The 27829-nt window shown below is 44.1% G+C and overlaps 1 protein-coding gene and 1 pseudogene across 2 annotated transcripts; one reads left to right on the plus strand and one right to left on the minus strand.

Annotated features, from left to right (window-relative positions):
- Gm45795 lies at window positions 1-12689 on the minus strand (annotated as a pseudogene).
- Window positions 12129-25855, plus strand: Tat (tyrosine aminotransferase). Of its 2 annotated transcripts, XM_030243506.1 has the most exons (14): window positions 12129-12843; window positions 16238-16342; window positions 16468-16571; window positions 17524-17770; window positions 17894-17998; window positions 18634-18701; window positions 19873-20031; window positions 20612-20750; window positions 21220-21272; window positions 22118-22270; window positions 22845-22973; window positions 23573-23656; window positions 24348-24446; window positions 24800-25854. In XM_030243506.1, the coding sequence occupies exons 4-14, from the start codon at window positions 17536-17538 to the stop codon at window positions 24938-24940; spliced, it is 1365 nt and encodes a 454-aa protein (XP_030099366.1). In that variant the 5' UTR covers window positions 12129-12843; window positions 16238-16342; window positions 16468-16571; window positions 17524-17535; the 3' UTR covers window positions 24941-25854. The 2 variants fall into 2 exon arrangements, with proteins under 2 accessions (XP_030099366.1, NP_666326.1); NM_146214.3 differs by lacking the exons at window positions 12129-12843; window positions 16238-16342 and having other exon boundaries at window positions 16487-16571; window positions 24800-25855.
- The last annotated feature ends 1974 nt before the right edge of the window (window positions 25856-27829 follow it).

Raw genomic sequence — 27829 nt, forward strand, 5'->3', positions numbered from 1 at the left:
CTACTCCTTTGGCTTTTTCCCAGGACCAACGTTGGCCTTTGCAGTCCCCCCTGACCTTCTTCATTCTGATCTTGTGTCCCTTTCGCTGTTTTGGGGAGGTCTTTTTTTCTTCTTCTCATAGAGGCGCTGTGTCTTGTAAGTCTGTGTGTAGGCTCATTCTTCTTTGTATAATCTAAAGAATCACAGATCATGCCAAAGCCAGTTGTTGTCTTGCCACCACCGAAGTGGGTTCTGAATCTAAATACAAAGATGACATCTGGTGAAGTTTTGTACATATTGGCCAGCTTTTCCCGAATTTCCGTCTTTGGTGCTGTTGCCTTCCCAGGATGAAGGACATCAGTGACCATCTCTGTCCTCTGAAGCAGACGGTTTGTCATGAACTTCCTCGTCTGGATGGTTACACTGCCTGTAGAGGAGGACTTTCCTAAGATTTTATAAAGAAGTTTGTCTGTCTGTCTGTCTGTCCGTCCGTCCGTCCATCCATCCATCCATCCATCCATCTATCTGTCTATCTATCTATCTATCTATCTATCTATCTATCTATCTATCTATCTATCTATCATCTCTGTGTATGTGTGCATATGTATACCATGGCACAACTGTGGAGGTCAGAGGACAACTCTTAGTGGTCAGTTCTTTCTTTCCACCAAGTGCTTCTCTCAAGGACTGGGCTCAGGCTGTCAGTCAGACTTGGTAGCCAGTTGCCTTTACCTGCTGAGCCATCTTGTCATCCTGAGATTTTTTTTTTTTTTTTTAAAGACAGGAATCCAAAGGTATTTTTCAAAGCCAAGACTTTAAAGCTTGCGCCTTAAGACTTTGTCTCAGAAGTGGTATTTTAAGAATGGATTCTCAGACATTCCCCTATTTTGCGGATAGGGAAACAGAGCTAGGTTGCTCAAGGTCAAGAGATCCTGGAACTTGAGGAATTCTCTTTGGTTTCTTTCCATTTCATCAAAACAATACTGCTGTTTGCTCCCTAGTGTAAGCTGAATGGTATCTTCTCAAATTCCTACACTGGAGCCTCAGTTTCCTGTACCTGGGAACGTGACTATATTTGGAAACATTATAACTAGTTGAGATGAGATGCTACTGAAGTGCATGTGGTCACTAACCTAATCTACTTCCTTAGGACTGATTTCCCTTAAAAAAAAAAAAAAAAAAAAGAGGACATGGAGAGAACTCCATGATAAGATGAAGACAGAGGTCAGGGTGATGCTGGTCCACACCAAAGAACATCAAAGATGGTAGGGGCAGGAGCTGGGTCTAGAGAGGCACAGAACAGGTCCTTCCTCTTTCTCCAGAAGGAAACAAGGTTGACACCTTGGCTTTGGACATCTCCCCTGGGCTAAGAAACAATGTGTTTCTGTTGTTTAAGCTGTCAAGTTTGGGGGGCTTTGTTGTGGTACTCCTAGGAAAGAAAACTACTAATATCTCAGGAGTGAGAAGTCATACTATTCTCATCTCTTCATCCTTGGTTAATAATTTCATCCGAGAGAGTAAACTAGAAAACCATTGGTTTCCCTGCTGGTGGGGTATGTAGTTAACAGAGAACAGGGATGTGAGAAAAAAAATAGTAGTGACCTTAGTAACAAACATGTTTGTTGTCCTAAGGGCTAGAGTGGGAAACAGATCAACAAGTTAGCCAGAATTTGACGGGCAAGACAGGAAATGAGACAGAGATTCATAGTGAGTTTTGATGAGCCCATGTATAGCCAGGGGTCTCACAAGCCCCGTGCAGAAGCTTGTCCCTGGCTGAATATGAAATTTTGGTATATCCAGAAGAGTCATAGAAAAAGAGACCGAGAAAGAGGTAGGAAACTTTTGACAAAAGAGGCTCAAAGCAATCTCAAATCTGATGGGCAACATTACAATCAATTGTTGAGTAAGACACTTAGACACAACTCGGTCAAGCAATTGAAGGCCAAAAATAATGAGAAAAATCTTGAATGTTCTAAAGGAAAATGTCATATCAAGTTAAAAGAACAACAATAAGATCAATAACAGATTTCTCATTTGAAACAGTGATACCCCCCAAAAATCTGGGGCACCATATTGGGAACAGTAAAGAAAAGAAAGGAGAATGAATTTTATACCTAGTAAAACTAGCCTTTAAAGATGAAAGTAAAGACTTTATAGATAGTCTGTCTCTGTCTCTCTCTGTCTGTTCCTGTCTGTCTATCTGTCTGTCTGTCTCTGTCTGTCTGTCTGTCTGATTTGTTTTGGAAGGATTTAACTACATAGCCCAGTCTGGTTTTAAACTCATGATACTTCTGCCTCAGTAATTACTGACAGGTACTAACATACCTAATGATTAAGATACTTCTGCTAGCAATTTTGCCTTACAAGAACTATCAGTGTAGACACTTCAGAAGGAAATTGCTAGTTGAGTGCAGTGATGTTCACTGGTAGTCTCACCCACCTGGTAACACAGAAGTTCAAAGCCAGCCTGGGAAACATAATGAGACCTTGTCTTATAAAAACAAATGGTTTCATCTTCTCTATCTTTAGTCTCTATCTTCTCTATTTCCCCAAGACCAGGATGTCATTGAGATGACAAACGTTTTTCATTTGATACTGAAAAACAGATGAACCACACTGTTATGCGTTGAATATGACACGGCTCACACATGGTCAAGTATTGGATACTGGATCTCCAGGTAATGGTGATACTTTGAGAGGTTCTGGAAACTTCAGGATATTGGAGGAGATAGGTAAGAGTTTCCAATTACCTCTTCCCTATTTCTCCCATCATGAGGTAAAGGAACCTTTGCCACAACATTCTTATTTACAAAACATTTGGCATGAGGCTAATCGACCATGGACTGAATCCTCCAAAACCATGAGCAAAATAAACTCTTCCCCCTTTAAGTTCTCTCAGGTACCTTAGTCAGAGCTACTCCAAAGTAACAAATACACATCACACAAGAGGGGCCTGGGACAATCACTGCTTGGAAGAAAGTGTCCCAGGGCAGCACTGTCATGAAGACTTACTCTTGACTCTATGTGACTTAGAAGTAAGCATTAGTCCTATCAATTCACTGACACTAGAGACTGTTACATTAGCTAATGCTAATAGGCTTAAACATATGGATACGTTACAAAGTAGCTTTACATCTTTAAGATTTATTTATCTACTTTTGAGAATTTCATGTATACAATGCATTTTGATCTCCCCAACTCCCACTCCTCCAAGATCATATGTCATATTGTCTTGTTTATTTTTTTATTTATAACCTACTGAGTCCAGTTAGTGTTGCCTCTTCATGCATGGATAAAGGGCCATCCAAGGGCTCATGGGCAACATTGGACAGGCCATAGCTCTGAAGGAAACTGATTCTTTGTTCTCCAGTAGCATCAGTGGTCAATTGCTCTTAGCTTGGGGTGGGGACTCTTGACCTTCATCCATCCATATTGATATTGTTGGATCTTGTGTAGGCGTTGTTTAGACAACCAGAGCTTCTGTGAGCTCATGAGTGCCACAGCTCTGTCATGTCCTGGAAACATATTTTACCATGGTTCTTCTCTACCCCTGGCTCTTATGGTTTTCCTGCCTCTTCTGCAATGTTCCCTTAAGTTCCTCTTGAGCCATCAGTAATGAAAAAAGGATTTTCAAGAGCTAGAAGATTAGAAGAGACTGGAGAAAGAGCTCAGGTCTCGTCCGAGATTTTGGCTGCTTATTCCCCTCCCCCCCTTTTTTTGTATGTCATTTAGGTTTGTGTGTGTGTGTGTGTGTACGTGTGTGATTTTGGCACTTGAGGATATTTAATTATTTTGGACCTAATTTTCCTCTGATGAAAAGTTCTTCACTGAAATTGTGCACAGCGGTGAAACTGACCTTATACGGTAGTTGTAAAAATTGTGTGATTTAATATATTTAAAACATTTTAAATTGGGGTTGTTAATGTCAAGTGTCATTTCTATTTTCTCCTTTGTCAGTTAATACCTCAACTCCCTCAAGTTTTGCACAGGAGGTGAAAGAAAAAATATATATTTTTAAAAATTAAATTGACCTAATACAATTAATGTTTACTTCTCAGTTATGCCAAGTTGCAAGCAGGTGTCTCAAAGATGAGGCAAAACCATGACAAAGGGCAACTGGAGGCTGATAGACCACAGCCATGCTGGAAACTTCTCTCCATGTGTGTGCTTGTTCACACATGTGCAAGTACATGCGACTGTGAGTGGACAACTTCAGATGTCATTACACGGGCCATAAATACTGTTGTTGATGTTGATAGAGTCTGTCTTCCCCTGGGGGCAGACAAGGAGGCTGGCTGACTGGCCAGTGAATCCAGACCTCTGCTTGTCTCTCCGTCCCCAGTGCTGGCATCACCATCCCAGACTCCCACACCACCATGCCCAGTATTTTTTGTTTTCCCTTTTTGTCTTTTAAAATCTGTGCTGTGGGGTTAAACTCAGGTCCTTGTGCATGTGAGTCAAGTGTTTTTCATACTGAAGTATCTCTCCCGGTCCTATGCTAGAAATTCCTTCAGACACTTCTATATCAGATATTTTTTGTTTGTTTTGTTTTTTTGTTTTTTGTTTTTGTTTTTTCTACATCAGATTCTAATCCTTTCTCTAGGACTATATCCCATTCATTGCCAACCAGGTAGAATAGGTGAGCTTGTTCAAAATACCACATTTAATCAAGTTGTCTATTTTGGTTGGCTTATTTGACACTTGCAAGTCAACATTGCAACATTATTGTATATTTGTCTTCTGATTTAAAAAAAAAAATGATGGGTGATGTGCTTGCATTTTAACCCTTTCTAGGAGATAAACATTTACCTCCTGAATCAATAGACTTATTTTTTAAACACGCCATTGTACACGAACTCTTTAACATCATATAAAACAAGTTAAATAAATATGACCCTTGCCCTCAGAAACGCACACACACGAAATGAAACAGACTTCCGCTTTCTTGGTATGCACTTTGGTGAAACCACAAGTTAGGGACGATGATCAAATATTTACAAGACCCCCTAAGCATCACAGTTAATAATTTTCATGTTGGGACTCACCGACATGTGAGTGGCAGTTGAATCAACAGAGCAGCAAAAACAGTTACTTTAAAAAAAAAAATAAGTCGGGCACGCCTTTAATCCCAGCACTTGGGAGGCAGAGGCAGGTGGATTTCTGATTTCGATGCCCACCTGGTCTACAGAGTGAGTTCCAGGACAGCCAGGACTATACAGAGAAACCCTGTCTCAAAAAACAAAACAAAACAAAAACAAAAACAAAAACAAAAACACACAAAACAAAACAAAACAAAAAAATCCATAGGTCATTTTGGAGGATGGGTCACTAAAATTTGAGGAAGCACTGATTTGCACATGCACATATGTTCCTCTAACCATTACTTTATGTAGTGCTTTCTCAAAGAAAGGAGATGGGGCACCCCCCAGGAGAACTGGTATACCCATTGCTTGGAGTTTCTGATGACTGCTCTGACATCAGGCAGCATTCTGTCATCATCTGTGTGTACTCTGGACAGGGAACTGTGTCCAGGAGAGTCCCCTCTTTCCCTTCCTATTCCCCAGGGTTAGGTCTTGCCTCAGTCACCTGATGCTCATTTGCAGTGGGCGAGGTAGGGCAGGTGAGGAGAGTGGATCCGTTGCTGTGAGACACGCAATCAAGTGCAAGAATGAAGTCACTGAACCAGATGTTTCCCAATGTTTGCTCTGGCAGAGGGAGGGAGAGCCGGTCTTTTGTTCTAAGGGACTGAAAACTCTTCTGGAAATCTAAGGGGAGTCGATGGAGCCAGCACTGGGTCTGGAGGGCACGAGGTCTACTGGGCAGCAGGCTCAGCCATTTCTAGTGCTAGACCACTTGGCAAATGGAGATTCCTCGTTCAGGTGTCAGCTCAGAGTTAGATGAAGCCCCCTCTGCTTTGCAGCTCTTCCTGAACTTCTTATAGATCTCTGTACCAGGTGAACACTGATCTATAAGCCTCTCGCCTCTCCATGTGGAGCACGGCCATGTCCATCCATTCCCAGGAGTCAGCAGAGTGGTGTCCAGGAAGACACCCGATGGGTGTCAACGCAATGGGGCCAACTTGAGATAGAGTATGTCTATGTAGCCTTGGCTGGCTTGGAACTTTCTTTCTTTGAGCAGGTCGGCCTCAAACTCACAAGGATCATCTGGCTATGTTACCTCCTGAGTGCTGAGATTAAATGAGTGTACCACTGTACCTGGCTTACTTTATTTATTCACTTATCTTCTAACTTGTGTGTGTGTGTGTTGAATACAGTCTTGCTATGCAGCCCTAGGCTCTTCCTAAACTTGTATTTATTTTTGCCTCAGTTTCCCCAGAGCTGAGATTTGCTTTCTTTAAAAAATACATATTAATTTTAGAGAATAATAGGTTTCCATTATGAAATTTCCATATTTTCAACATGAAATCATTTTTACAGTACTGGCTATTGAACTCAGAGCCTGTGTATACTAAGCAAATGCTCCACCACTGACCTACATCCCCAGCCCTCTGTAATGTGCTTTGATGATATTCTTTCTCCATTACATCCTGGTCCCATTTTTCTCCTTCCACTTCTGAAATAGCTACTCTTCTGCCTTCATGCCCTTTTCTTTTCTCTAAATCTAGATTCTGCCTCTGAGTGAAAACATGAGATTCTGGTCTTCCTCAGTCTGCCTTCTCTTACTTAAAATGCTCTGTCCATTTTCCTGCGAATGCTGTCATTCCATCCTTTAGCGTTGAATAGAACTCCACTGTGTATATGTGTCACATCTTCTTTATCCATTTCTCTGTGAATGGAGATTTAGGCTAATTGCACAGTCTGCCTATTATGAATACAGCAACACAGATGTGCAGAAATCTCGGCGGTATGCTGACTTCGGCTCCTCCCAGGACATGCCAGATCGCAAGGTGATTCTATTTTTAGAATCTATACTAATTTCCATGTGGGTATATTAATTTACATTCCCACCAATAATATATGAAGGTTCCATTCTGCCTGCATATATTTATATTTTCTTTCTGTCTCTGTCTCTGTCTGTCTCTCTCTGTGTCTCTCTCTGCCTCAAGTCTGCTAGGAAAGTTCTTCTGCTATTCAGTCAACATTCCCAGCCCATTTATGGCTTTCTCTTTCTTGGCGATGCCATCACGCATGACCAGGATGAGGTGAAGTTTTCGTGTAGTTGAGATTAACATTTTCCTGGTTGTAGTTGCCTCCTATTCAACAGGCAGACCACCGAGTAGCCCAATCATATGGGGCCCAGAGGATCTCTGGTTATAAAAGTTAATGATCCTGGTTGCTTAATTGATTTAAGTAACAGTTAATCAAACATAGGGCCTCCTGGTTTTCTGCAAATGAGGCAGAATAGCCCAGAGTTTAACTACAGCTGTCAGAGGAGAACACTTTGGCCTGGGGTTTGGTTCTGTTCCTTAGTAGCTGTGTGGCATCTGGGCAAGTTATTTAACCCTCCTATGCCTGGGTTTCTGCATTTTTCAAATGTGATTATTGTAATACCTACCACATGGTGGGGATCAAAGCAATACCGACTTAGAATTGCCAAGTGCCAAGAACACAGAAGCTTAGCTTCTCATTCTCATAAAGTATTCAACACCATTTAAGGAGTTAATACAAGCTCTTTGAAAAGTGCTCCTCATAGGTGTCCAATAAAGATTTACTATACCTCATCATCAGCCACTTATTCATTCAGACATATTTTTGAACATCTGCTGTATGCTGGACAGCAAGGCTATATCATGAAACAGTGATAAATAAATGTTCTGCTCTCGTGGAATTAATATTCTATCAGGGGTAAATAAATAATAATTACAATATGTAAAATGTGTACTATATTTTTTACTGATTTTAAAATATCCATTTTTCTAGATGTTAAAACATTTGTAATCCTAGTATTCAGGAGGCCGAGGCAGAAGGTTGCAGGTTCAAGGCTAGCCTAGGCTCATTGCAAGACCTTGCTTCAGTTAAAAAAAAAATTCTCAGGGCTGGGGATGATGTGACTTGGTTGGTAGAATGCTTACCTAAGCATATATTAGACCCTGAGTTTGATTCTCAGTACTTCATAAAACTGGGTCTGGTGGCACCCAGGTGGTGGAGGCAGGAGGATCAGAAATTTAAAGTCATTTGTCTACATAGTGAGTTCCAAGACAGGTCAGCCACAACCTTGTCTAAAAAAAAAAAAAAAAAAAAAATCCTCATAACTGACATTCATCTCATACTGACTGACCAGCATCTTTTCATTTGAACAAAAATCAAAACAAAACAATAATAGACCAAGACAACAAATGTGTTAATAGCCTCTTAGTTTTGATGCTGGACACAGTTGGCAGTTAGATATAGTCTCACCCGCCGGCCCCCTTGCTGGAAGGTACATGGAGATGATGTGTAGGCACTAGGAACCCACTTTCCTCTGGTAAAACCAATATCCTTTGAGTAATGAGACCCCAGAACCCTCTCTCTGACTTTGTTTTGCTTGTAGTCCTGTGGCAGGGAACCTGATGTCCTAGACTTGGGTAATTCACTGTGGTTTGGCCCCCATTGATGGTCCTCTCCCCTCCGTAGGTTCCACAGTGAGTCTGGATAAAGGTTGTGAACTTGCATAATCTCTGGCGTTTGTTACCAGGCAGGGTAGGGAACGAGTGACCCCGAGGTTTCACTGGGGAAGGTCAGCAGCGAAACTCTGGAACATTCCATGTTTCTTGGCCAAGTGTGTGCTCCACGATTTCATACAGATCAGCCCCTGCCTTGTCTGGATGGCAGACCCCGGTACCCACTAAGCCACAGGGCTGGGATGCTCACAGTTGCAGCGAGAAGCGAGAGGCGGGCTCTTACCGCTCTGGGCTGTTATTTGTGGGTGCTCAGCAGGAAACAGATGACGCAGGCAACCTACTGACAGTTTATGAAAGAGACTCTCACTTGTGACTGTGTTCTAGCAGGACTTGTCTGTGGCCTCTTATGCTTCTGAGCAGCGACTGGGAATGATTACATGGGGCACACTTGGGGGTTCGCATGAGGTCATAGACATCTTGGTCCAAAGCCAGCAACGGGCTCTGATGGGCTGGCCATCCAAGATGGCTTCTTTATCTGTTCAGCACCCCAATAGTTTTGTGTCCCCTCTTTGGCAAAACACACTTTCTTTTATTTTTAATTTTACCCTTATATTGTTTCATCTTATTAGTTCTTTCCCCCCACTTTATTTATATTCCCATACAGCTTGTTTCCCCGAATATGATATCCTGATTGTGGTTTCTCTTCCCTCTGCCCCTCCCAGGTTTTCCCTACCTCTCCTCCTATCCAGATCCACTCCCTTTCTTTTTCTCATTAGGAAACAAACAGGCTTCTAAGGGACAATAATGAAATATAACATAACACAAGAAAACAAGTTTGATACACTGGAATAGGACAAAATTAACAGAAGGAAGGAACACAAGAAAACGCACAAGAGACAGACACAAATACAGAGACCACTAGATCACGCACTTAGGAATCCCACAAAAACACTAAACTGGAAGCCATAATATAGATGCAAAGGACCTGTAGGGTAAAAGGAGAGAAAAACACAAATAAAATAATAAAATACAAAAATCATAGCCCTGGCATGACACTATGAAACAAGGCACCTCCAATGTTGAGTTGGTTTCCCGTTGGCTGAGCATGCTACCCACCCCTAAGAGTAGTTTGCTTCTCCATGGAGACTCCCTTGGAGAAAACAAAAATTTTATTTGCCAGTGTTTATCAAGAGGTGATAACTTCTGGGTTAGGGATGGCAGCATGTGCCCACTTCTTTCAGCTTTAGGACCTCATCTGATGCAGACCTGTGCCGGCCCTGGGCATGCTCCCAGTCTCGGTGAGTTCCTGTGTGCACCAGTCCTGTTGATTTAGATGGCCTCCTTTCCTGATGTCTTCCATCTCCTCTGGCTCTTACACTCTTCCTGCTTCCTCTTCTGCAGGGTTCCCAGAGCCCCGAGAGGAGGGGTTTGATAGCGACATCCCATTTAAGGCTGGATATCTCAATGTCTGGCTATGGGTCTCGGTATTTGTTCCCATCTGCAGGAGGAAGCCTCTCTGATGAGGGCTGAGCAAGACACTGATCTGCTTCCCTGGCTGAAGTGCACACTGGATTTCTTTCATGAAAGCTAAGGGTACCAAAAGAGGTCTGATAATGAACTGGCCTGTGTTCAGAACACTCTGAATTACTCCTCTGGCTCGCATCCAGTCATGGTGAATTTATTCCCTGATAAAATGCGCAGGATGAGGACTGGATTGCAGATGCAGCCACAAATAAAGGAACACGGAGTTCAGCCTGGAGACAAATGGCTGCCACAGTTATGCAAAACGCAAAACAAATAAGGTGGTGTTATTTGCTAAACTCAGTGAGCTGGGGCACCCAGCAGGCACCTCAGTCTGCAAACAGATGAAGATTTAGCTTTTAAACGTTAGAGCACTGAAGTAGAGAGAAAAGCCACAACCTTTAAAGGGTGAGCAGCCCTTTGAAAACCCATTCCTTCAAACCATGAACAAAACAGCAGATCTTCCTTTGGTCATTTCTCTCTCTCTCTCTCTCTCTCTCTCTCTCTCTCTCTCTCATGTGCTATTTATTGCCAACCAGTGTGCATGTCCCGACTGTGGATTATACAGAGCACCATTGTAAGACAAGAAGGACATAAATGGAGAACAAGGAATTGAGATTATAGTTCACTGAGGAAGTTAAAATGTATATGATCCTATGCAGCCAGTACCCAAGTGAGACTGGTGATTATTCCGGATGCAAAGAGAACAACGTACAAGAGCCTGCAGTGCTTTGTTTGAGACAACTGTCCAATTGCACCAGTAGAGGGAGGAAAGGTGTGGGAACAGATTTAGAAAATGAAGACCTCGAGGTCGAAGGTGACCATTAAAAAGCAGACTAGCAAGAAGTTCATTGTCTCAGGAAAACGTCTTATAAAATATCCCCAAATGAGACCCACGCCGAGAGAGTAAGGATATGGAATGTACAAATGTGTAAGGAGTGTTTTGCCTGTACATATTTGAGCATACTACATATGTGTCTGTTCAGATCGCCTGGACTGAAGTTACAGTTGGTTGTGAGCCAACTCTGTAGGTGCTGGAAACCAAATCCCCTTCCTCTGCAAGCTCTTAACTGCTGAGCCACCTCTCCAGCCACCTGGGGGTAGAATTATTTTAAATATGCTTTTGTATGCTAGGCATGGAGGCTCACACCTGTAAAGCCAGAACATGGGAGGTACGGGCAGAAACAGGAGGTTCAGGGTCATCATAGGATAGGCTTCATTGTAAGTCTGAGGGTCTCTACCCCAAAGATAAGCAACAAGAACAACAGACCCAGAACAAACAACCCACTTCTTGTGGCAAAAGCGATGCCTTCCACTTAGGAAAGCTCACTAGAAGTCATTTTGCTATGCTCTCCGGTCGAGTCAACTGGACAAGCCGAAAGGCTTAAAAGTCACTCATGAGGCAAAAGAGTTTCAAGGAAGCTCTCCTCCTGGAGTCTAGTGTTCTCTACCCATACATTAATTTTTCATTCCCGAGTTCCATTACCGTGCTAGTCTAGAGTATGGATCCACGTGCTCTCTTTCAGTATTTTCCTATTATAAGTGCTCTGACATGGCTAAAGCCTTCCACCAGTGTTCCAATAGTCCAAGGGCGTCCTTGACCAAGATCAAGGGTTTAGAATTCAGCAAGATTGTAAAAGCTAAGTCACTCCCTTACACAGGAATTTACCATCACTTAGGAAGAAGGAAGTTTCAGACCAAAGGAGAAACCAGAATAGATACTATAGCAGAGTTACACCCATACACATGTATTTACAATGGCCTAAGGAGAAGGTGGACTATACAAGAGACTAAAATAGGAACTGTGGCAAGGACGCGAAGCCCTTGACCCTGGCTTCTAAGATTAGTGAATTTTAGGAGCCCTTGTTGATCCCAGCTGTTATCAATGTATTCTATCCTAGGTGGTTCCCGTTAGACCTTTTGTGTTTGCATTCCTCTGTTTTACGTAAGATTCCGGTTACCTCAATTGTACCTTGTGAATATGTCACCCAACTTCCTTATTGTCCTCTGCATAAAAAGTCTGATGCTCGAGTTGTAAAATTACACTCAGATTCCACACGAACTCTCCTGTGTGTGTGTCTGTTTGTCGCTCATCCACGCTTTGCCCACCCGCGTCGAGAGACCCCGTTCCACGCAGACACAGGGACCCAGAAGGTCTGCGGCATCATTTGGCTTTTATTTTAATATTAGCTTTTACTTAGGTATCAATTCAATTTATGTGTTTCATTTTGAGACACCCCAGACTGTAGTTTTTCAATGGGAGGACTTCCCTGTGCCTGGTGGTGTAACCTTTAGTGATTGTCAAAGCTTGTTGGGCCTTGACTCGTGGTCTAGTTTATCTGGTGTCATGGAAACTTTCTATATAGCTCTGGGTCCTCCCCCACACTCTCCCTCCCTGCCTGCTGTTTTCCCGCTGAGGGAAAGCATCACCTACCAGAGGCGGGTAGTACCAGAACTTGTTTGCTCTGCCTGTTTCCCCTCTTACCTCTGATGTTGGCTCCCAAGCATGGCTGAAGGTGTGTCCGTGGCATTGACCTGATGATGCAGCTGCCCTGGCTCCCTTCACCTGCCCCCTCTGCCCTGCAGTTTCTGCGTCAGCGCCAGTATTTGCGGGACCATTTGCCAAACCCTGTGCTGCCTGCTGCTCTTTGATCTGTAAACCTGAAGCCAAGCCAACAGGGTCTGCAAGCAGCTGTTCTGGAGCTCTGCAAACCGCATCTAAACCAAGGTCTCATCTAAGGAAAAGGAAAAAAAAAAAAAGGAGTTGTTTTCTACAGAGACAGGTGAGAAGCATGCACAGATGCCTCAAAAACACAGGGGCCAAGAAAATGTGAATGATAGTCGTCTTTGATTAACTGATGGGGGGAAAGGAACAACTTTAATATTATTCTGTCAATCATTTTGAGAAACGTTTATTTTAGAAAACAGTTCTTGAAGGTTTACCACTGGATAGTAAGGTAATTGACTAGCCTTTCTGAAAATAAAACCATTAATGAGTCTAAAAAAGTGTAAAGTTGGGGTGTGGTGGCTCACACCGGTCCTCTCAGCACCTAGGAGGCAGAGAGACAAAGATGGTGGTGAGTTGGAGGCCAGCTTGTGGTGCTTGAAATGTTCAAAACTAAAACAGAACTGTTTAAAAACTAAGACTCTGGTATAGAATATTCTAGAACCGAACATACCATAACAGATTCAGGAATATATAGAATTCCGTACAAGCTAAAGCAACTTTTTAAAGTAGTAAGGAGAGACGAGTGTGGTACACACCTTTAATCCCAGCACATGGGAGGCAAGGGCTGGCAGAGCTCTATGAACTCAAGGGTAGCCTGGTCTACATGGTAAGTTCCAAGCCAGCCAGGGCAGCATAGTGAGCCTCTACTTAAAAACAAAATTAGCCAGGCAGTGGTGGCACAAGCCTTTAATCCCAGCACTTGGGAGGCAGAGGCAGGCGAATTCTGAGTTCGAGGCCAGCCTGGTCTACAGAGTGAGTTCCAGGACAGCCAGTGCTATACAGAGAAACCCTGTCTAGAAAAACAAAAACAAACAACAAAAAAAAAAATTAGTAAAGAGAGATACCCATTTCTAGCAATATTGAGAACAACCCAGAAAACCTTCAGTTTGTGAAAATAAAGCACATATGTGAGTTCCTAAGATGGAAAGGGCACACTGTAGGGACCACTCAAGAAAGCACTGAGACGCCTGAAGGTGAGTTAACTCCAGAGCCCTAGGGAGAACTGTTCATGGAACAGGGTGGGGCACAGACGCCAAGCTGACAGTCTGTTTGTGTGCTCGGGAGGGAGGAGTTGGACCAGAGCCTCTGGAGGATCCTTGAAGTCTCTTCTCAGTGTTCTCTATCGCAGGGAGAGCTGTCAACACCTGGAGTGTGGTTCTGCCTCTAGAAAACCATCCCGCAAACAACAGGAAGCCTAAGATTTACCAACCTCCGTAGTACAGGACGTTCTAGCTACTTTATTTGCAATAGAAAATCTGAAAATTTCCCCATGTCCAACAAGAATAGAACAAACAAGTGCTGTGTAGCCGTCCGTCAGAAGAGAGGCTTTTGGGTGTCATGGTATGTCCCTGAAATCCCAGCATTTGGGAAGCTGGGGCAGGAGGATTGAGAGTTCAAGGTCAGCTTGGGCTACATAGAGAGACCCTGTCTCAAAAAAAAAAAAAAAGGAATAAAATTGATCTCTTTGTAGGATAATAGGAAAATGTTCATACACTATATTAATATTAAAAGCAGCCATGCCATAGAACAATTTTGTTCAATAAATGTAAATCACATAGTAATTTCAAATTTTAGAAGGAATAACTTTAATGTCAGAGGGCATCAAAAGAGAGTGAGAAGATTAATTTAAATTTTTTTTAGAGATTTACTTATTGCATTTTTGTCTGTGGATATTTTGCATGTATGTTATAATGTGCACCCTGTGTGTGTGTCTGGTTCCTATGGAGGTCCCAAGAGGGTGTTTGGTCCTCTGAGACTGGAGCTATGGATAGTTGTGAGTCACCATGTGGGTGCTGGGAACCAAACCCAGGTCTTCTGGAAGGGCAGTCAGTGCTCGTAACTTCTGAGCCATCTTGCTATCCTCAGTAAAATTAGTTAAAATAATAGTAATAAGTTATTATTATTATTAGTTGTTCTTATTAGTGTGTGTGTTCAGCAGTCGGTTCTCTCCTTCCACAGTCGCATCTAAGGATGGAACCTAGGTCGGTGGTCAGGTTTGTTCAGCAAGTGATTTTACCGGCTGAGCAATCTCATCAGGCTTTGAAAAGAGTTTTTATGGCTTTATTCAAAATGTCAAAGAATCTTTCAACGTGCAATCAGTATAAAATTAATGAGGTAGTTGGCATTTTTAACACTAAGTCTCCAGAACGTGATTATATGAACGAAACATCTCATCTAAAGATCAGCCACATTTCAAGGATCAAAAGTCAATTATGATTGTGGCTGCTATATGAGACCATGCAACTCTAAACTAAGCGGAGAGGCTAGAGGTACAACTCAGTGGTGAGGCGTTTGCTTTGGTTCAATTCCCTATATCAAAAAGGGGTGTGTGGGGTGGGGTGGGGTGGAAAGTGACTGAGGAAGACACCCAATGTCCTAATGTCCACAAGAAAGTGCACAGCAGGACTCTGGCAACACCTGTGTTTTATGAAGCATCTCTGCATGCCGTAGCTTTTATTGGAGGTGATAGTGATACGTGTCTTTGGGCACTAGAGCTCTGTCGTGCCCAGTGTGATGTGAGCCTTGTGCATCTAAATAGTACTCTGCCTTTTCAGGCCCACGGCAGGAAGTAGACGTTGTAGGCCTGCAAAGTGTGGTGATTGGAGCACTGCACATGCGCAGAGACACTGCTACGCAAATATTAGTCTAGCGCCTCTGGTGGATGGTGCCTGTTGAGGGAGCAAGGAGCAGGTGTGGTCCAGGAATCAGAGTGTGTGTTTCAGCATAGGAGAGAGATTCTACCACTAGTGTTGTTAGTTCCATTGTTAACTTTGTGATCAAATACAAGCTGCTCTGAGAATTTCCTATTCTTTAAAGAAAAAATTAAAAACTTCAGACTTCAGATCCTTCAACTCACTGCATTCCTGAACAGTTTTGTACCCTAATGAAAATTAAGCTGCAGAGAATTTGGCTGCCTTGTTTCTTGATGGATTATTAATTTGTTTTAACTTCCCATTTTGTTCTAAATGGAGTCCAGACCTCTGTGGTATGCCAAGTAAAGGGGATCAAGGCACAGGACAAAGTAACAACAACGACTATGACGACGACGACGACGACAATGGCAATGATAAATGCCCACTGTCAAATGAGCGCGTGATTCTATCTGTGCTTTGAAAATTTATTAAATCACGTATTCATTTATCTCTGCATCTATTTATCTATCCTTATACTAACCTATTTGATGGAATTTTTTAATTTGTTTTTCCTTGGAGTGCGGTTGAATTTTTGTGGAGATTCCCATTGTCCATAGCAAATCCCACATGCAGTAGATGAATAGTCAACCAAGCTCTTATCATTGCCCATGTCCAGGAGTGAGACTGGAGTGCACAGAGAAAGCACTACCAGAAGGACCCTCATTTTAATGCATTTCTGTACTGTTAACACAATAGTTTTCATAACAAAATAAGGACAATAAAGTTAATCGCTGTCACCCCAACTGCCCTCCACAGTTTCCTGAAACAGCTCACCAAATGACCAGAAAGAGTTAACACAGAGAATTCCAGATAACGTGATGTGTGGACAAATCCCAGATTGGATGGTGGCCCAGGGTTGGGGTGAGAAACAGCAGAGTGTGGGGGGGGGGAGTGGGGGGAGGTCCAGGGGAGGGGCTTAGTCCTCACTCTCAACCAATAGCATAAGGGCTTCAGGCCCAACGCCCATTGGCTGAAACTATTTCAAGGGTCAGGACCGCACCTGAACTCATCATCAGAGGACTTGGTGGAGGAGCGCTCGTGGGCCTTATAGGTTTGGCTGCTTGGAGACTGCTTTGCCTGGACGAGGAAGGTAATCCCGGAGGTTCTCTGCACTGTGATGGTGATTGCGATGCTCCTGGCTTTCTTTCTGATATTCTGGCTTTTTCTGCCCAGGGCTGGGATGCTTATCTGACATGTCCTTACTTTAACTAGCATCAATATTCATCTGTCTGTCTGTCTGTCTGTCTGTCTGTCTGTCTCTGTCTCTCTCTCTCTGTTCCTTCTTCCCTTCCTCTCTCTTTCCTTAATGGTATTATGATTGAACATAGGTCCTGGCTCTGCTAGCCAAGTGCTCCACTGCCTTAGTTTTACAGTTTTTGAGTTTTTGGTCTTGCCAAGATGCCCAGGCTAAGGTACTGGGAAGACCCTTTCTCGGGGGCGAGATGGTAGCCCACATGCTTTGATGAATACTCTCCTGTCATTTTTTTTTTTCTCTCGGTTTAACTCAGAGCATAGGGTTAGAGTTGCATATAGAAAATCCCACAAGGCTGAGAGCTGACCCAGCAGGAAAAGCCCTTGTCATCCAAGGGCAAGAATTAGAATTCGGATCTCTAGGACCCATGTAAAGTCAGATGTGGCGGTACACATCTGTAATGCCAGAACCCACAGTGAGATGAGGCGGATGGTGAGGACTGCAACCTGAGGTTGTCCTCTGACCTCCACACATTTGTAGTGGAACATGTGTATGCACAAGTACACACCCATGCCAAAGACAAGTGGAAAAAAAACAATCCTACTTGTAGTAGATAAATATTCAATTAAATGCTCCCTGATAATTTTGAAAATGAGTTGCTCCTATATTTTCTATCTCTGCAAGACATTCTTAAACCCCACTCCTATTCATATCCAAAGCTGTCTTACAAGTGAAATCATATAAAAGCATTAGAGAGATGCATGTGTGAGGTCACCCCTGCTTAGGTCTAAACACAGCTCCCCAACTCCCCATCTTAGCCTTACAGGGACGTCTCTTTTTTTCCCTGTAGGCTTTGTGAGCCATGGACTCCTACGTAATCCAGACGAATGTCAATGACAGCCTACCTTCAGTGCTGGATGTTCGCGTCAATATTGGCGGGAGAAGCTCGGTGCAAGGGAGAGCGAAGGGCAGGAAGGCCAGGTGGAATGTGAGGCCCTCTGACATGTCCAATAAAACCTTCAATCCCATCCGAGCCATTGTGGACAACATGAAGGTGAAGCCGAATCCGAACAAAACCGTGATCTCTCTGTCAATTGGTGAGTTCGGGCCACTTGACCTCCCGCTCTCATGTGCTGCCAGGAAGAGAGGGGAGGAGATAAGACCCGAACGTGGGGATGTAAAGTCTTGGCGGTTCTTTAGCTTCTCTCTTCTGTGAACAGGGGACCCTACTGTGTTTGGGAACCTGCCCACAGACCCTGAAGTGACCCAAGCCATGAAGGATGCCCTGGACTCCGGGAAGTACAATGGCTATGCCCCATCTATCGGTAAGCTTGCCCAGAGAAGCTCAGAGTGCATTTTGGTCATTGCTATATAATGCAGTCTGATCTCAAACTAGCAATTCTCCTGCCTTAGTCTTTCAAGAGCTGGGATTATAGGCATGCACTATCATGCCTAACTTTTAATGTTTTTTTTAATTAAATGTGTTTATTCATGTGTGAATTAGTGTGTGTATCACACACACTGAGAGAGAGAGAGAATATTAGAGACTCAGGCAGACAAACAGATGACAGACAGACAGACAGATGGGGGGGCTGAGTAAGAGTGCATGCTGAGTGGCCACGGTATGTGTGTGTGTCAGTTAAAGGACAACTGTGGAGACTGGCTGTCCCTTTCCATCATGTGTATCCTGAGCATTGAACTCAGGTCGCTAGACTTGGCAGCAAGCACCTTTACCCACTGAGCTGCCCCACTTGCTTTCTATCAAGCTTTCTAAATAGGACTCTACCCTATAATAAAACAGCACTAGGAAGTTAATTCCCTTCACACATGACTGAGCTGAATAGAATGAACTGCCCTTAAGCAAGGGTAGAGGGTGGCTGGAAGCAGCGCTGAAGCTCGGGGCACGACTGTCAATCAAGGGATGAAAACCCCCAGCTTCCTCTCCCATGTCTTGTCTCAGGCTACCTATCCAGTCGGGAGGAGGTCGCTTCCTATTACCACTGTCCTGAGGCTCCTCTGGAAGCTAAGGTGAGCCAGGGTACCAGCTCAGAGGCCACTGAGGGCATGCATGCTCTTTGCTTCTGCCCCACATCGGTGATAGTTTGGGGTGTGTGTGTGTGGGGGGAGCTGAGGAGAATCCCTGTGTAGCAAGTTGAGGGCTTCTTGCACAGCTGGGGTTGTTGATCAGTAATTGTGATTAATGTCACCATGGTATAAGAGGTGTCTCCTGACATGGATATACTGTTGTCCTAGAGTCTCGAAGGACCCCCAAGGTAATCCTAGATTTGATTTTCTTCCAAAGATCATTGAGAAATTCTTCACAAATAGTAAATCATTTAATTTAAAGGAATTTCTCATCAGGAGGTATTTATGCATGTTTCTGCCTTTACTCATATTAGGGCTCTGGGACAGAACATTTGGAGTTTCAGAGCATACTGGATTGGTGGCAGGGCTAGCCTTGAGTGCTGCCCTCCCCTATTGTTTACCTCCTAATCTAAGAGGCATCTCTCATCTGTGTTTAGAGAAGAGTCAGGCTTCAAATCTCTGGTCAAAAGTAAATAACTAACCTGGTGGAAAACAGCCCAAGGTCAATCGAAGATCTCCCTTGAGAGTTGGTTGAGTCATAGTCAGCTTGTCCTTTTTAAAGTGATTTGCTTAATTTTTAAAAGTGGTCATCATTTTCAACAACATTTAGAGATAGATGAGAGATGGTTAGAAGAGGGATAGACACATACATAGATGATAGATAGACAGCTGATAAAGAATAGATAGATAATAGATGATAGATTATGGATAGAAGATAGGTGATGGATAATAAATAAATAGATGATAGATGATGGATGATAGATAGATGATAGATGATAGATACATGATAGGTGATAGATAGTAGATAAATGATAGATAGGTGATGGGTGATAGATAAATAAATATATGATAGATGAAAGATGATGGGTAAGATAGATGCTGGATGGTAGATAAATAAACAGATGATAGATTATAGATAGATAAGATAGATGATAGAAGATAGATAGATAGATAGATAGATAGATAGATAGATAGATAGATAGATAGATAGATATGGTTGGGCTCAGCACAATCCTTCCCATTCCTTTGGAACTTATTAAAATAAGTTCATGAACACTTCCACCTTACACACATGATGGGCTCTCTCCCAAGTCCACCCTTTCTCTCTTCACAGGATGTCATTCTGACGAGTGGCTGCAGTCAGGCCATTGAGCTGTGTCTAGCCGTGTTGGCCAATCCTGGACAGAACATCCTCATTCCGAGGCCCGGGTTTTCCCTCTACAGGACATTGGCTGAGTCTATGGGGATTGAGGTCAAGCTCTACAATCTATTGGTAATCAAAAACATTTTTCACGCTTATTTTATCTTACATGTATGGGTATGCTTGCCTGCATACCACGCAAGTGCCTGCCAGAAGAGGATGTTAGAGTCCCTGGAACTGGAGTTATAGATGGTTGTGAGCCATCATGTGGATGCTGGGAATTGAACCTGGATTCTTTGCAAGGACAGCAAGTACTCTTAACCTCTGAGGCTTCACTCCAGGCCTTAACTTAACTTTTGACTCAAGTGCTCAGTTACTAGCATGTAGAAAAAACGAAATGGCCATTGTCATACAGAGACTAGTCTGCAGATGGGAGGTTGGAGCCAAAGGCAGACTTTATTCTTTTAAAACTCTTTATATTTATCTACTTTGTGTGTATGTTGGTGCAGTGAGTTTAATGTGTGCATGCAGTGGTCTGTGTGTGGAGGTCAAAGACAAATTCCTATAGTTCTCTCTTCCCAACACGTGGCTCCCAGGGCTGGAACTCAGATCATTAGACTTGGTGGCTCCTTATTTTATTCTTTACACTGAATTCTTGGGCTGGATATCCCCTCTCAATTGATCAGAAACATCTTGGTCTCACTTTTCTCAGCCTGAGAAGTCTTGGGAAATTGATCTAAAACAACTGGAATCTCTGATCGACGAAAAAACAGCTTGTCTCGTGGTCAACAACCCGTCCAATCCCTGTGGCTCTGTGTTCAGTAAGCGGCACCTTCAGAAGATTTTGGCAGGTAAGTGCGGGAGACCGCCCACCCTGGGGGGATGAGAGCAGCATCCTTTAGCAGCTCCCTGAGAGGCAGAGCGTCCTGGGTGGGGAATGGAGATGGAGAAAGGCCAGCACTGCCTCTAGCCGATGATGTGTCATGGGGGTCCGGGACTTGTCTAAAAGAAGGGGAAATGAGACGCACATCCCTAATCCAAAACTGGCAAGCGTTTCATTTTGGCGGATTTGGCTAAGAAGGCGTTCACCTGCGTTTGCCTTTCTCCATTACCATCCCGTGGAAGAGAGAGTTTGGAACGTGTGGTTAAATGGCACACAGTTAGGCTAGACATCCTGAGAGAACATCAGAAGTGCTTAGTTCCCAATGGTACGATCCGTGATCAGGGAACACGCAGAGCACAGAAGGGCCAGGCGAGAAGGAAACGATGACATATAATCCAAACTGAAAATGACTTCAGCATCGCTTTTGTTATTTTCAGTGGCTGAAAGGCAATGCGTCCCCATCTTAGCCGATGAGATCTATGGTGACATGGTAAGTCTGGCTTGGGTTAGATCATAACAGGAGTCTCAAATACCGTATTGTTTTCTGGGTCGTGGAGAGTTGCCTGATGGGATGGTCAGAAGCAGCCAGCCACTCTGTGGAGATCGTCTCAACAAGTTCATAGGCCCCTCAGCTCAGCTTTTCATTAATTAAATTATTTAATCCAAAGAGCTGGGGGAAAAGCAGAAGTTCTTGGCATTCCCTTGAGCGTAGATGCTGAGGAGGTAGGATAGATGCAAAGGTTCCTGTGGATTTCTTGTTTATGACTTATGGATATGTGTTTTGAGTAGTTGTTGGGGAGAGGGTTTCTGAAAATGTAGCTCAGTGGTTGGGGAAATGCTCAGCCAGCATGCTCAAGTCTGGGCCTGATTCCTGGCACCGGAAATAAAAAGGAAAAGTGCAGAGGCAGAGAAGAACGATTGATAGCGTTCTAGACTTCTCTGGGAATATTACAGACCTGTATGTGCTGTGATGCCTTCTAGAGTCCCCCTCCCCCAAAGTCTGCATTCTGCTACATAGCTGGGCCCAGGAATGTTAAATATTGGATTACAGGCCCCCCTTTTATTTTTAAATTTATAACTCCACCTATTGAAATTCCATAGTGCTAGTTTCCAGGAGTCGTACACACCACTGGACTAGTGTCATCACCCTCATGTTAGGCTTCCTTTAGTCCAGATCACACACCAAATTAAATGTCTTTGGATAAGTTTCCCTGAACTATGTGGGGTCCAGTCATGCCTGTAGATCCTGCCCCTGCCCTTCAGCATCTAAGAAAAGGGATGGGAGGGAGACACGGGGTCCAGAGGAAAGCATCCCAGGACATCTCTCTTCCTCAGGTGTTTTCAGATTGCAAATATGAACCAATGGCCACCCTCAGCACCAATGTCCCCATCCTGTCCTGTGGTGGGCTGGCCAAGCGCTGGCTGGTTCCTGGCTGGAGGCTGGGCTGGATCCTTATCCATGATCGAAGAGACATTTTTGGCAATGAGGTGAGAGCAATATGATGGAATGGTGTGAATAGTTTAGTGTACGGATTCGGTTTTGGGTGCTCAGTGTTGTGGAGGGAGAGGTCTCCTCCCCTTCCTAACTGACTGTGTTGTTTTCAGTGTCTGGAAATATATTGGATGAAAGTATAGATAGATATTTCTCAAACCCAGTTTTCTCATATTTGGGTCTCTGGGTCTGTGAAGAGGTTCCACCTGCCTCCAATTTCAAGGCTATAAAAAGGCAAAAACAAACAAGCAAACAAACAAAAAAAAACCCACCACAGTAATGACGGCACTATTATTCATGTTTTATGAACCTATTTTTATTTTATCTTCATAACACCTTGTGAGATAATTTTAGTTAAGGAACACAGGGTGCAGAGAAGTTACATCATCTGCCCACAGTCACACACAGGTTTGTGACAGAGGACAGTAGGCCCAGGTGGTCTAATGTAAGAGGGTCACCAGGTGCCATCTTTCCTGAAGTTAAAAACCTGATCAAAAGGTTAGAATAGAGCCACACAGCACAAAGGATGCTTAAGAAAGGCTAAATTATTTGTCTCCTGGGGGATTCTAGATTCGGGACGGGCTGGTGAAGCTGAGTCAGCGGATCCTGGGCCCGTGCACCATCGTCCAAGGTGCCCTGAAGAGCATCCTTCAGCGCACCCCTCAGGAGTTCTACCAGGACACTTTAAGCTTCCTTAAGGTAAAGGGCAGCTTGTAGCCATTCACTTGAGGACTTTGGGAGCCAGAGAACACATCAGCAGAATTAGGAACAATAGCCCTTCATTTCTGCAGCCCTATGCAACGAGGGCTTCCTAATTAGAAGGTGACGTGAGTGTCATTCTCCATAGGCAGCTTCCACTTCTTGTAATCCACTCCATCTTGCTAAAAACTTCAAGTGATGGGGTTCTGTTCTTGTTAGCTCTTTGTACTATAATATTAAGCCTAGGTGTGTGGCCTTCAATGAAGTTCTACCTTCAATAATGTTTTTGTTTCTTTTTTAAAAATTGCTTTATTACATCAAACATTATATATGAAAGTCAAGGTTGGGACTGGAAAGATGGCTCAGTGGTTAAGAGCACTGACTGCTCTTCCAGAGGTCCTGAGTTCAATTCCCAGCAACCACATGGTGGCTCACAACCATCTGATGACCTCTTCTGGTGTGTCTGGAAGGCAGCTACAGTGTACTCATATAAACAAACAAACAAACAAACAAACAAATATTTAAAAAAAAGAAAGTCAAGGTTTTCTTTCATTTAAAATTTGATCCTTGATTGTTTTGTTTCTCTCTGCCTTTTGTAGTCCAATGCGGACCTCTGCTATGGGGCGTTGTCTGCCATTCCTGGACTCCAGCCAGTCCGCCCATCTGGAGCCATGTACCTTATGGTAAGTTTGCCTCTGTGTGCGTGTGTGTGTGTGCATGCGTGTGTGCAAGTGCGTGTGTAGATAAAGCACGCACAGGAGATGGCGTGCCAGGATCTTCATGGGTGGTCATGCAGGGTCTGCCTCCATCTACAAAGATGAGCTAGGCGCCAGCCCCCATCATTTGAGAAATTGTCTTGTTATGAATAATCCCAGTGCTTTGATTGACCTGTGTTCACAACAGCCTCTCAATAACTTCAGTGCAGTCACTCATGTCATGCACAGATACAGAGGCATGCTTTGTGGTTCATGACTAACTGTCATGCTGGTTCCTTGTGGGGGACCACATAGAGATTTTATTTATCTTTAGTATCACTAGTGCCACTTGTGGCCCAGGGATGCTAACTGTCCTGCAGTGAGTGGGATAGAGCCCACAGAGTGAAATATAACCTGGTCCTGATGCTAAGCCTCTTTTGGAAAAAAGAGAGATGGCATTCCTCTCCCTATTTGCCCTTACCAACATCCCGGAAGAAACCCTTCAATAAATAAAACACAGATATAATCATGTCGTCTTCCTTGAGTGCTGGTTTTCTCAGTTATGGGTGGCAGAGTTCCCAGATGGCTTCAGGGACTCCCTGGCCTCATTTCTGGCATAAGAAAGTGGTCTGTATACCTCCAGTGACATGCTGGCCTTCTCTTTTTATTGTGGGTTCAGGTGGGAATTGAGATGGAGCACTTCCCAGAATTTGAGAATGACGTGGAATTCACAGAGCGGTTAATTGCGGAGCAGTCTGTCCACTGCCTCCCAGCCACGGTGAGTGCTGGTGTGGGTCTCTGCAGATATTCCCAACAGCCTCTCCAGAGCACAGAGGTCTTCGTGAGCTGTGTTTTAGCTTTATTTTCTCCCATACCAAGTATTCTCCTTCATCGTTATCCCCTCAGAACAGGAAGAAAAGTTGGAAACACTCACTGTGGGTGGGTGGAGAATTGTCGATTTCAAGATGAATGAACTCAGTTGCCAGCTCAGTCCCCTCCAGTGGGGTGAAAGGACATCCCTAGTGGAATGGCATTACACTGTCTTGCACTCTAGAGGCCTGGCTAGGTTAAGGTGAGCCAGTATGAGATTCGGTTGCCCTGGAGATAACTGGTCATTTTTGTTTTTTTCAGTGCTTCGAGTACCCAAATTTCTTCCGGGTTGTCATCACAGTCCCCGAGGTGATGATGCTGGAGGCTTGTAGCCGGATCCAGGAGTTCTGTGAACAGCACTACCACTGTGCTGAAGGCAGCCAGGAGGAGTGTGACAAATAGGCCCTCATGCATCCTCCTGAAGACATGTCCCACTCAAGGAGAGTTGGGCTGCTCCTCCTCAGGACGACAGATGTCCCTTCTTCGAGAGGGACCTCCAAAGCACCGCATCAAGATTTGAAGATTATTTCTTCTTCCCCCAGTCACATCCAACACATGCCTGGAACCCCAGATTCTCCCATTATTCGGCTCTGCTGGAGCGACTCATGAGCCCTTTACCCCTAGCTACACGCACGCACGCACGGACGCACGCACTCACGCACGCAGGCAGGCACCATATACTTCTTTATCCTGAGGGTACCAGTTTACCAGAAGGAAGCTGGGATGGGAAAAGCCAGAGCTCAGGATGAGAGAAGCAGAAGGTTGCCTCCCCCACCATTTCCTCGAGCTGACACAGGAGTGTCCTCTTCAGTCAGGTCGGAAGTCACCTTGGTTCCTGCCTCACTTCAGCAATACCTCACGCCCTGCGGTAGAGCTACACCAGAGAGAAGTCGAAGACTTGTAAATTTGGTTAACTGTATTCTAAGTGCATTGGGAAACTTGATATTTAAAGGATCCTTGATAGAATTTTTTTTGTAAAAAAATTATTTTGCGGTGCAAATAAATACCAGCTTCCTAAACTGATTAGATCTGCTTGTATCAGGTTTTCTTAAAATAGGAGCACACCTCATTGAAGGAGAAAGAAGGGACAGGAGGCCTCTCCAGAGACATTGCTGCGGACCGGAAAGCATCTTCCTCCTCACCTTCTTGTAGAATCATTGCCACTTTTGCTGTCATGTGAATATTGATTTATTAATATTTGTAATATTATCTTTTCATATATTTTCTAAGAAACATTTATATTATAAGATCTTTTATTTTGTCAAGGGTATAAATTATTATTCTCTTTTTTTTTAAATAAAATTTTATCAAGTATGCTTCTCTGTGCCTTCTTCAGGGATCTTGGGCATGGCTCTTTTAGGTGAAGGCCTTCCCTGTGGCAATCTTTAATGAAGCAGCTCTCTGTGATGATCTGTGCTTGGTCATACTGCTTGATTGGGGGGTGGGTGTGGATCCATACACTTTATTTGGGTGACCCAGAGATTAAGTACCTCTTGGGTGAAGGGCGTGAGAATCCCCAGGAAAGGAAGGTCACTGGCTAAAGGCTCAAGGCTATCTAGATACCTCATTAACATGGCGAAGAGGAGTCACTTTATGCTATGTGACTGACTGCCCGTGGTCCTCTCTGTTGGCTGTCGTGGTTACATGTCCAGAGCAGGTACAGAGACGGACGGGGAATGGCTCCACTCTTGCTCTTCTCAAATCTCCGAGATTCCCCAGGGTTTGAGCTTACTCAACCTTACCAGTTCTTCTGCCTGTCTGTTAGCATTGTCCCACACACCCTACCTATGTATCGGATGTCTACGTGTATCTTCAGTACCAGTCACCTACCCTTACCTAACTCCTGTAGCTACTCGGTGGAACTACTTTCATTTGACCTAGGGATAAGAGGTCAGCACTTTGTCTGCAAACCTTCTGTGGTGCAGTTGCCTCTTTACGACTTTCCCTCAACGCTTCTCTTTAGACAAGGGCAGGAGAAATCTTACAAGGTTGGCTGGGGGCTGTACTAGATCATCACCGTCTGGAGATGGCTCACCGAGGCGGGTTTTCTCAATTAGAAGAGGCATTTGGGGTCTCAATCCTGCTGGTCACAACCAAAGAATTATCCTACTTAAAAAAAAAAAAAAGTGCCAAAAGTCCCTTCTAACCTGTGCTTCAGTTCAGTGAGCTGCCAGACATTTTATGCCTTAAATTTCCCTGTCATATCCATAATAAAGGAAGATATAATGATTAAGATGATAAAAACAATCATTTCCTGTGTGCCACCAGAGCGGATCTTTTCCAAAAACGTCTGGCTCCCCTTTTCCTGTCTCCTGCCCCCCAAAATAAACAGGAAGGTGGTACTTTACAAAAGGCTCTTAGCTTCCCCTGCACAGATAATTCCACCTGGCATTACTAACAGAATTCTGCCCAGACCCTGTAACTCTATAGTTTCTCTGGTGTCTACACCAGATGCACAGTCAGACATCTTGGGGGAGGTGACTGGGGTGCAGCTCAGTGGTATGGCACTTGGGTTGTAGGTACAAGAGCCTGGGTTCATCCCTACCATTGTGGTGGGGGTAGGAGAAGTGAGGGGTCGGGGGAAAGTGGAGGTGGGTGGCAAGGGATGTGTGCACACTGGACAAATTCGAAACCACACGTATAAACATCCCGTGCTTTATACAAAGGACCTGTCCTTCAGCCATCCGATTTCTTCTCCGGTGAGGAAATGAGTGTTTAGCTGTCCACACTTCAACAATGTTCTGAGGAGTTGGAAGTGGCTGTGTATGCATAGGTAGGCACAGTTTCCCTGTTAAAAGCCAGATAACTTTACAGTTCTGAGCTCTATCTAGGTCGAAATAGGGGTGACATATATCTGAAGTGGTCATCAAGTCCTGGGTGACTCTAAAAACTCTTCCCTGTCCCTAAGCTTAACTTTCCAGAAAAACGCTTTTCTATCATTGTCTGAGTCTCCGAATAAAAGCTGGAGACAAGGGCTGTAAGCTGTGGATTCACCTTGCTAGGTCTGAGCTCAGCCTACCCGCTGGCAGGCCTGTTCGATTAGACGGCACAGTATTCATACTTCACACAGGTTCTAAACGCCCTAGCAACTGCACATGCGCAGATGAACGACCCCCCCCCCCCCATTGGGGCTCGGCTAAGGGCCACAAAAGGTGCAGGTGAGCAAATTTTGACAGCAGCTCCGCTTTTTCTCCATTTTGTTACACCTTCAGTTTGAACTTACCCCCGCCCCCCACCCCTTGCCTTGTGTGAGATTCTCTTCCTCGTGTGTGCCTTCAGATTCCAAGCACT

Source organism: Mus musculus, chromosome 8 (genome assembly GCF_000001635.26).
Source record: "Mus musculus strain C57BL/6J chromosome 8, GRCm38.p6 C57BL/6J".
Lineage (NCBI taxonomy): Eukaryota > Metazoa > Chordata > Mammalia > Rodentia > Muridae > Mus > Mus musculus.

Bases quoted from the DNA above. Each gene is read 5' to 3' on its own strand.
- Tat (XM_030243506.1), top strand. From the start codon at position 17,536: ATGGACTCCTACGTAATCCAGACGAATGTCAATGACAGCCTACCTTCA. The intron at 20,032-20,611 runs GTAATCAAAAAC...CACTTTTCTCAG, and splicing joins TCAAGCTCTACAATCTATTG to CCTGAGAAGTCTTGGGAAAT. The intron at 22,271-22,844 runs GTGAGAGCAATA...GGGGGATTCTAG, and splicing joins GAGACATTTTTGGCAATGAG to ATTCGGGACGGGCTGGTGAA.